At 39.5% G+C, this 9173-nt stretch overlaps 2 protein-coding genes across 3 annotated transcripts; both read right to left on the reverse strand.

The window, feature by feature from the left end:
* Positions 1 to 301: 301 nt before the first annotated feature.
* On the reverse strand, positions 302 to 4984 carry LOC129583971 (chloride intracellular channel exc-4-like). Its single transcript, XM_055476044.1, has 5 exons — positions 4727 to 4984; positions 2076 to 2218; positions 1644 to 1806; positions 1221 to 1395; positions 302 to 1034 (listed from the first exon to the last, which is right to left on the reverse strand). Exons 1-5 carry the CDS (start codon positions 4769 to 4771, stop codon positions 736 to 738), a joined length of 825 nt encoding a protein of 274 aa, XP_055332019.1. The 5' UTR covers positions 4772 to 4984; the 3' UTR covers positions 302 to 735.
* Positions 4985 to 5298: 314 nt separating this feature from the next.
* Positions 5299 to 8486, reverse strand: LOC129586136 (uncharacterized). Of its 2 annotated transcripts, none has more exons than XM_055479170.1 (5): positions 8078 to 8188; positions 7712 to 7751; positions 6857 to 7579; positions 6246 to 6577; positions 5299 to 6111 (listed from the first exon to the last, which is right to left on the reverse strand). In XM_055479170.1, exons 2-5 carry the CDS (start codon positions 7740 to 7742, stop codon positions 5671 to 5673), a joined length of 1527 nt encoding a protein of 508 aa, XP_055335145.1. In that variant the 5' UTR covers positions 7743 to 7751; positions 8078 to 8188; the 3' UTR covers positions 5299 to 5670. The 2 variants fall into 2 exon arrangements, with proteins under 2 accessions (XP_055335145.1, XP_055335135.1); XM_055479160.1 differs by lacking the exon at positions 8078 to 8188 and adding an exon at positions 8246 to 8486 and having other exon boundaries at positions 5300 to 6111.
* Positions 8487 to 9173: the final 687 nt, after the last annotated feature.

Genomic DNA, 9173 nt, shown 5'->3' on the forward strand with positions numbered 1-9173 from the left:
AAGTGGCAAGTGTTGTCCAGTGGAATTCGCAGAGTTTGTAGTAAGCTGGTAACTAAAAATGGTCTTTTGGTACTATGTAATAATTCCGTATTCCCGTTGCACAAGATGTAAGTACATTTTACGCTGGTTATGAATGGATTGGTCATTCTCCCCGTTCTCTACATTCACCACAGGAAGTAAATGAATTTTCTTTCTATTTTTTCCAGTTTGTATGCGCACTAACGAAGTCAATCCGTGAAGCTCCACACTAAATCCACAATCTGCACAGCCAGGGAGTTTCCAGTTGCATATGTTCACGAGAAAACTGGAAGCCATTTAATTCTGACAGTAATTCGTAGCTCTGCAGTCTGCATCCATAAACTAGCCGCACATTCCGCCACATAATTACATCTTTCCACATAAATAAAAAAGCAAAACAAAAGATCGCGGAAAAATAAGAAATGAAAATCTGAATCCGGATCACCATCATGAATGTCAAAAAATACTCAATTTCTCGCTGCAAAGTTAAATATTATCAAAAATACGCTATAGCAAATATTATTATTTTGAACCTTGAACGACAGAAATAAAAACAGTCCCGAGCAAGAATAAGAGTCAGCAGCCAAAACGGCAAACTCCCGAAAGGCTCAATTTCGCCGCAGTCAGAATGCCATCTCTGGGTAAATGGATATATGGAAAGATTAATTAGACAAAATTATTTCAAGAAGCTCCTTGTTCAAATGTCCATGACGTGCGTTATTCGTCATCGTCGTTCGTTATCGAACTACCAACCGATCCGCCATTCTTGTGGTAGTCACCCATCCCGTTACTGTCATAGGCTTTCCCAGATGATGATGGCACAGTCTTCGTAATTGTAGGCAGCTCCAGTTCTTCATGCTTAGACATTTTCAATCCCAACTGCAGCTTGTAATGATGAATAATATCTTGATCGGCAGGGCAAGATTCCAAAAATGCCGGCAAGTGATACATGGTATCCATGTAGCGCCACAAGTTCTGCATTTCTCCAGGAATCTCAAAATCGTAAAAGTGTTTCCCTGCAAAGAAATACCTCTTTTTATGATTTTAAAATGTAAAAACGGAAAACGAAAGTGATTTTCGACAAATATTATACCACAAAAAATATACAAATAAACGTCAAAGGTGGATCAACTTACAATGGTGGATCATAAAACGTAACCGTTCGCTAAACTAGACAGTAATATTTGAAATTTGAAGATCACCTGCAATACGGATATTCTGAAGACGGGGCATCAATTCGCAGTCGAAGCAGCAAATGGAATCGCCTGTCAGAAATCTTGATCCTTTCTGAGCCAGATGCGCATCGATGTTTTTCAGGCAGGTCAGCAATGAATTTTGGGCTTGTGGTGTATTGTTCAAAAGAAACATCTTGAACTTCTACAAATTATGATAAATAATCAGCACAGTCATACTGTAGCACTGAACCATGACAGCAACATGATCGATCTTCCGATTACGTCAAAAACTCTAAGCTGTGCTTCGGCAACGACAATGGAAAAAAAAGTTTATCCATACGCAGCAAGATCACAACGTTGAATGCTGCGGACAGTCATGCATTTCCAAAACAAACTTAACGGAATACAGTCATGAAAAACTTTTACCGCAGCTTCAAATTATCGTCTCACCTTATACAAATTTTCGATTTTCGCCTCGGTTTCCCGGTCTTGCACGAACAGGTTATGACCTCCAGGAATCTCTTTCATAATGTGCCGTTCGATCTTGTCGTTTTCCGAAATTACAATCCCATCATGGATAAGTATCGGAGGATGGGCCGCTTCAAAATTGCTTCTAAAAATTAAGATCACTCGTGATCGAAAAGCCTAACACCATATAAATAAGACATTGTGAAAATGGAATGGTCGGACATACTCGCATTAACAATTTCTATAATTTCAAATTTACAGCGTACATGATAAAAATCATGAAGGTACCAGCTCAATCTACCGCAACAGCGGGAGCTTGTACCATGCTCTGGGATAGCTTTTATTTTTCGGCTATAATCGACGATTCACGTTCATCGACTGCGAAACAGAGATATCAAACGTGCGCAAACTCACCTGAAATCAGCAGGAGGTTTCAGCATGTCGACAGTAGTCACTTTCAACGCGATGGTTTTAAGCTCTGCGAGTAGATAAAGTTCCATAAAGTATTCCTGACAAAACAAGCAGGCTCCTTTTCGCCGGCCATCGATCGTGGATGCCTAAAATATGTGATGCGTAAAATTATTTTGATAAAAGCAGAATCTAATATTACAACAGGCGTCAAATTCGTTTTACGATACTGTAAGTAATTGTAACAATTTTTAATACTTGTACACTACTTGTACACTAGTTGTATTTGCAGTTTCGTTCACAAAAAACGACAGATTATTGAACAAGATATTTTTCAGGAGCGTTTTGCCGCAGGTATTGCACAGCTCGGCGTTTTCCGGAACAAAAGCATTTTATGCGCAACCATGAACGCCGGACAATGTAAACACGATTGTCTTTCCACATTTATAGTATGTAAATAATTTATTAAGTAAATGAGTGAGTAAATCCAATTTTGGCAGAGAATCTCCGATTCAATGGTTCTCGGAGAAGCTCCTTTTTTCATCATCAAATTTTTTTCTGTAAACGTAATACCGTAATTGGATTGACGTAAAGAATTATTTAAAACATCTTATACCAAATCAGAACCACAAAACATAAACAATATAAACGCCTCAAGGAAAAGGTAACCAGAAAAAAATATTACCATCTACGGAATATAAATCTATCTGTTAAAAATTAATAATATGATCAATACAATACACAATCTTCCGCTCACCTTATGAAAGCGTAAAAAACCTCACTATTATTGCCGACGATCCTCATAAGTCATACATGGGCCGATATCGAATTCTTTCTGCGTTGACTTCCACACAAACACTTTATGCTCGCCAAGCTACTTTTATTTCTACGCTCTCCACCGGATAAACCTGTCAACTATTGACTTGAGGCAATATTATATCGACTACAATAATTTAACTCCGTGGAGCCAGGTGAGCATCACTTTATTTGCCAATATATTTATACAAAACGTGGACGAACAAGACCATCGATGCTGTGCAATGGACAGAGCGTGCAGCTTCAGCATAATGTCTTCTTGCAAATTTCTTCTACTTCTTTTCCAGTTCGAAAAAACTAAGGCGGCAAAAGGTACGGCAAACGGAAAGGTACGGCAAACGGTTGATGCAGTATCAATCCTTTTATATTACAAGTGTTTCATAATTAAAGATTAAAACCAATTATATGCTTAATTTCGCACCTCAGTGCGTCCATGACGCGCGTATGTCGCTTTACCAAAAGGACTCAAAAACACACCACATGAAAGGTAATTATCGAATCGTAAACTGGTGCTAATTAGGCACATCACTGCATCCGTGTAACATAATTGCGGTAGATTTTCAACAGGAAACCCAATGAACCACGAAATTTACTCCACGCTTAATTCAAAATTCATTCTAATTTCACGGTGGTACTAAAATTAATCACTGGAGCCAAATAATCCAATACTACGATATCTCTACATGAAAACTGATGTTGTTGGTTGATGCTTACAAGTTCGAGAAAACGATGAATCCTAAATTAAAACTTAGCGCGTGGCGGTGTAAAAACTACGGAATAATTTAAGAATAAAGTGTATTAACAATTTAACAGGCATTGAGTCCTACTCTACCTTACACTAACTGTTTATAAACTTACCATATTTGATATTTCTATACTTCTCAGTAGACCTATGCGAGATCCAGATATTTCATATGGGCACTTTTAGCTCATAAAATCAAACCAGAAAAAGTATAAAATTTTCTGAATGAGCCAAAAGAATTTTCCAATAGCCTGGTAAAATATCTCCGTTAACGGAGTTTGGCTACTATAATTAGGAGTATAATAATATAGATATTAAGCACAATTATGACATTCTGTTGAATGAAACTGAAAATAAAAGATACACAAACCAAACAAGTATACCAGCTAAATTATGATTATAATATCTCAGTAAAATAGTAATTGTTAATCACAAATTAAAACACTGCCATTTTTAATAAGCAGCTTCTAAGTACTAACTACCTAGAGTTTTTCGTTATCGTTTGCTAATACAGTTCTCCACCACTCTAATGTCGACACCCTTTTCATATAAAACACTAGGTTATAATCAAAATATTTTACAATAGTTAGCCGTCAGATAAGAGAAACTGCCGTCTCGATAACTGAAGTGTGGACTGTGGAATGCTCACTGCTGTTGCACGACATTCAATCATGTTCTGCAAACTTCCCTTATCAGTACAATTTGCGTTATCGCTTGTTATGAAAGCATGCAACGGCAGCGACACCTTAAAATAACCGCCAACGCAACAACCGTTCGATTTCCAAATGTAAAGCAGTGAAGCAGTGACGGGACCCATTTCAAACACCCATTTCTTATCTACAGGACCGTCTGCAACCGTATACAAAGCCCTTACGTAAGACCGGATCCTCTCACACTGCAGTTTAGTGAACAACCACGAGAAACTTACAGAAAATAATAAAATTATGGTTTTTTTTTTAAAGAAATCACTCACAGTAGTTACTTGTTAGTTGTTACTAGAACAAATAACTAACAAAATTAATTTAAAGCACCTCACACAACATTATTGTAGCACTTCTAATGCCTGAACGTTCGGACTATCGTTATAATTGCAACTTACTCTGATTAACAGCTCCACTTCCGGTAAGGGTCCTTGATCACTCATGGTTTCAGAATCCAGTTCTCGACAATTTGACCGCAAAATTTATTCAGCAGAATGAAAATAATGGATCTCGCGTCACAGCGAAAACTCTAATCCAAACCACCTGTGCGTTCAATGATAATCTTTTCGCAGCCTGAATGAGTGGTTTGAGAGAAATGGCGACATGCAACGACTACCTGTCGAGCAGTCGACGGGCTGTGTGATGCTGCAATAAAAATAGCATTCTTTGAGCGTGACTGACTTGACTGAGCGTTCACGATGATTCACGAGTCTGTGGGTGTATGAGCGTACAACCGAGGTGCACGATTGGTTGAAAATGTGAGCTGTCCGATTCATTAAGGTTGAGCCATTTCCGGTTTCATGAGAAACGAAGAATTTACTTATTAGAAGTATAGATGCCACTTTCGAAAATATAATCATGTTTATACGGTGTTGGATGCTGTACATATAACCTCACAAAAATTTATTTTTTTTAGCTTACCGAAAGAATGATTAAACTGACAATTCAGCTGAAAAGAAAGTGACGCTCACAAGATTTAATTTAATAATTAAAATGCATCCATACGGTATTATCAAGCTTAAATTTCATCACCCAACTCACAAACCGGTCACAAAAATTACCGTGCACCTCGAGGTATATAAATGCAAACAAACTCACAAGGTATCAAACCACAAAAATGAAGAAGTAGTTTAAACGTGGAACACGAACTATTTAAAAATCATGAAAACATATTCTATGGAAAATCTAGCAGCAAGTTTTAAATTTACCCAAATTCAGCCGTTCACAGTTTGAGCTAACTCCAAAATACCGAAAAGCGCGTCGAAAGACCACTCATTAATAATATTATGCACGCATATGGCATATGGATACAGTCATTTTTCAATTTTCACCGATGACGGAATCACAGCTTTTTGACGAAAGTGCATCCTTTATCATTGCAATCCTCCAGGTTGATTTCGGGCACTGATCCACTCTTCCGCAGCGTGCTTTTGTCACCGGTGAATTTATCCAGAGTGGAGGGCGTCTTGGGAGCAGAACCCAGATGCTTCTTCGTATCAGTGCTCATAACCGAAACGTACGTTGAATCGTCACTGTATTCATTTCCCATATCAGAAGTAGCATCGCCAAGGAGTGGAAAAGAACTTGCGCGATCGCGCCGTCGAATTGTAGTATTTCGGGCCAGGAAACCATCGCTCACCGGTTGAACTGCTCGGGTTTTCAGAACGCTTTTCAGAAACTGCAAGGTGGATTCCACTGGTTTCTTTGCAGCGTCCAAAAGTGACCGGTTAGGAGTAACGTATTCCGATTCAACTTCCTCGTTTCCGGATCCCGCCGTTTGATACTGGAACGATATTGTATTGACAAATTAGCTTAGGACTTTGCGTTTCAAATCAAAATACATAGCGTCAAGACTATTATGGACATACAATTTTATAACATCGTCTTTTCTTTAAACTTAGGATGCTACATATGCACCTTAATATCGTGAGCGGCCTGCAATGACGGCGACCTAGGTGGTAATTCTGGGCCAGCGGGACCACCAGCTATATAAATGGTCCTCAATGGCTGTCTGTTATAATTGAGCGGAGCATGGGGGTTTCCATGTCCAACCGGCATACTCTGGTAGACATGATCAGGCGAGGTAGCTCCAGCCAACGTGTTTCGGGTCCAAGCTTTGGCAGCATATTCGTTGCGACGTTTGAATTTCGTGATCCTTTTATGATAGATGGCCCCAATAATTGCCAGCACAACAAGAGCAGCTGCCGTGAATCCCAGAGCCACACCCAAGTGAACATCATCTCGTACCACTACCAGAAAAAACATATATAGGTTAACTTCAAAACGTGTCGAAACAACAGACAAAAAGATACGATTTCGCAACGTGAATAAGCAAAGGAATTATTCCTACGCGATGTCAACCGCCATACTACAGTAAATACCATTCAGTTACGGCTTTTCTGTTGCATTTTATGAAATCAAAGCTTTTAATCACCCGCCCTGTACAAAAAATCAACTCACCATGTAAATCAAAATGTACGTACGTATACGTACATCTTTTTTACTAAATTAACCGTTCAGTTACTTACCTTTTGTGCGAACAACAGCACGAAATCCTCGCATAAACACATTCTGCGGTGCCTTGTATCCGTACCACGAATAATAGTTCAAAACAGCCACAGGCGAATCCGACTCGAAGTCTTCCGGCTTCTCTGACCCGCAGAATCGTTTCCCGCTTATGAGCAGCTGCCCCGAACGCAGTAACGACCCAACCATAACGCCACTGGTCTTGCAGTCCTCCAGGAGTTCAAAATCATCAAACTGCACCGTGACGGGATACTCAGGAGTGGGAGAAAGGAATGTCCATTGACACGCCACAACCGGCAGAATTCGGCTGGGAAATCCCGGCGACATGACGACCAGCGGCTTATCTTCCTGCAGATGGACAGTACCCCCGCACGATCCGCAAATAATATGGGATAAGCGGGAGCAGGACTGGATGGAGCTGAGGATGCATTCGTTGATACTGGTGGCGGTGGATTTGCAGGTCAGCGTAACGTAATCCGAAACAACGGACAAGGACACATCGACTTCCTTCAGCTCGCGGAAGGTTTCGAAGCCGGCTTCACGGCAAATCAAGTGGGATACCAGGGCGTTCGGGTCGCAGATGGGTAGGAAGTTGTTCTTGGTGACGTCGGTAGACATGACATGGGGAACCAGCAGAGACCGGGCCGCGGATGGTTGGTCAGAAGACGACATTAGCGGTGCCGCTTCAGCCGATAAATTCAGCGGCATAAATTTAAACGCAACCACTGCAAACAAGTGCATTTATATGTTGTCACAAATTTTTCATACCGGTTTTATGTAGATCTCCAACAGAAAAATAGAAAGTTCATAAAGCCAATTATGGCATAAATGTGAAATGTTTGACGCAGTCAAATCACCTTTGGAAACCAGCAGAATTGGTTTTTCCATCCCGACCTCCTGCAAAGCATATGATCCAGATAACCAAATCCGACTGCAAAGTTTTTCAGCAACGAACAGAACAGAGCGTACAATTTACAAATCAAAATGACTTCCAAATTCCATAAATCGAAGCCGCAGGCAAGTTCAAAAACATTTGTTCGCAGTAAAATGAGAAATATTTCTGTTCGCGAGCGCTGTATTCATCGCTCACACAAAATCTCCATTAAACTAGAACAGGAAGGTACGGTAACAAAAGGTTTGCGTTCGTGACAATGCACACTTTCGACAACTTACAGGGCATCCGCCTCCTATTACAGTAAAAATTTCTCAGGTTTCATACTTACTTATTTCTTATGCCAGCTGAGTTTTAATATTGAAATTAACAACTTTCACTGACCACATCGTATCCGCTAACAAAAAAATCCCAAATACTAATTCACTAAAGTGACTAAACGTTAGAAACAATTAGAAACTAAAAATGCTCAAGTATGTATTATGTTCTATACACATACCACAGGCAATGGCGACAACTGCAGACTGGTTTGTGGCGAAGGGCTGAAATTTGAAACATTCAGGGGTGATTCTCCTTTAACTAGCTCCTGACAATAATTAAAAAACAGCAGAATAACCACAGAATTTCCGTATCGAATCATTTTAAATTAAAACTCTATTACAGAACAAATCTTCTCAAAACACCTGACTGGTTCGCAGCTTCTCAGCGATGTCCACTCTACCAGTACAAATGAAGCGAAAGATTTTATATTAAAATATAGCAAAACAAGCCGTTTGGTGTTTAGCATTGGACATGAGTCACAGGACAAGAATACCGTACTTAAGGAGTTATCATTTTTTGTATGATACGGTACTAAAAGTGCCTTGAGTACTGTACAGTGTACAGTAAGGTCGAGAAGTTACTTACGCACGCAAGTGCGCAGCGCACTTGCACTGCTTGCTGACCACGTCCAGTTTCCGTCGGGCTGACTGGTTAACCAATACAATATACATGTAGTGTATGCAAAAAAAACCCCCTCCCCGTTGTAAATACATAAAAATTATTTTTGTTTTTGGAGTAAATCTTTATACATAGTTGGAATCCGTTTTTGGGTACCATTACAGTATAATTATTCTGTTACAAAATCTTTTAAAGGCACCGATAAATTAGTACAAATTTTTCTACAAACTTATACTTATCGGTGCCTTCAGGCTTTAGCAGAGTCGCAATATTTAGGTTACTAACCGTAAGTAGTGAGCAGGTACTAATAGTAGAGCTATTGTAGTAGTAGTAATTAATTAGTTTTTATAATTTTTTTAGGCGGCAGCTGGTTAGTAAGTATGGTACACTTACTACATTGTTAAGGTTAACTTATTAAGATCACCCCAGTGACCCCACATAAGCCACATAGTAAACTCTGTTATAAAACAATCCGCAACTCCGCACTA

The sequence above is a fragment of the Paramacrobiotus metropolitanus genome, unplaced genomic scaffold (genome assembly GCF_019649055.1).
Source record: "Paramacrobiotus metropolitanus isolate TYO unplaced genomic scaffold, Prichtersi_v1.0 Parri_scaffold0000002, whole genome shotgun sequence".
NCBI lineage: Eukaryota > Metazoa > Tardigrada > Eutardigrada > Parachela > Macrobiotidae > Paramacrobiotus > Paramacrobiotus metropolitanus.

Coding starts and splice junctions, on each gene's coding strand:
- LOC129583971 (XM_055476044.1), bottom strand. CDS start 4,771: ATGAGTGATCAAGGACCCTTACCGGAAGTGGAGCTGTTAATCAGA. Junction 1,807..2,075: donor AAACCTCCTGCTGATTTCAG/GTGAGTTTGCGC, acceptor CTTAATTTTTAG/AAGCAATTTTGAAGCGGCCC. Junction 1,035..1,220: donor TCAGAATATCCGTATTGCAG/GTGATCTTCAAA, acceptor ATTTCTTTGCAG/GGAAACACTTTTACGATTTT.
- LOC129586136 (XM_055479160.1), bottom strand. CDS start 8,386: ATGATTCGATACGGAAATTCTGTGGTTATTCTGCTGTTTTTTAATTAT. Junction 6,578..6,856: donor TGCTGTTGTTCGCACAAAAG/GTAAGTAACTGA, acceptor TTTTTCTGGTAG/TGGTACGAGATGATGTTCAC. Junction 6,112..6,245: donor AGGCCGCTCACGATATTAAG/GTGCATATGTAG, acceptor ATATCGTTCCAG/TATCAAACGGCGGGATCCGG.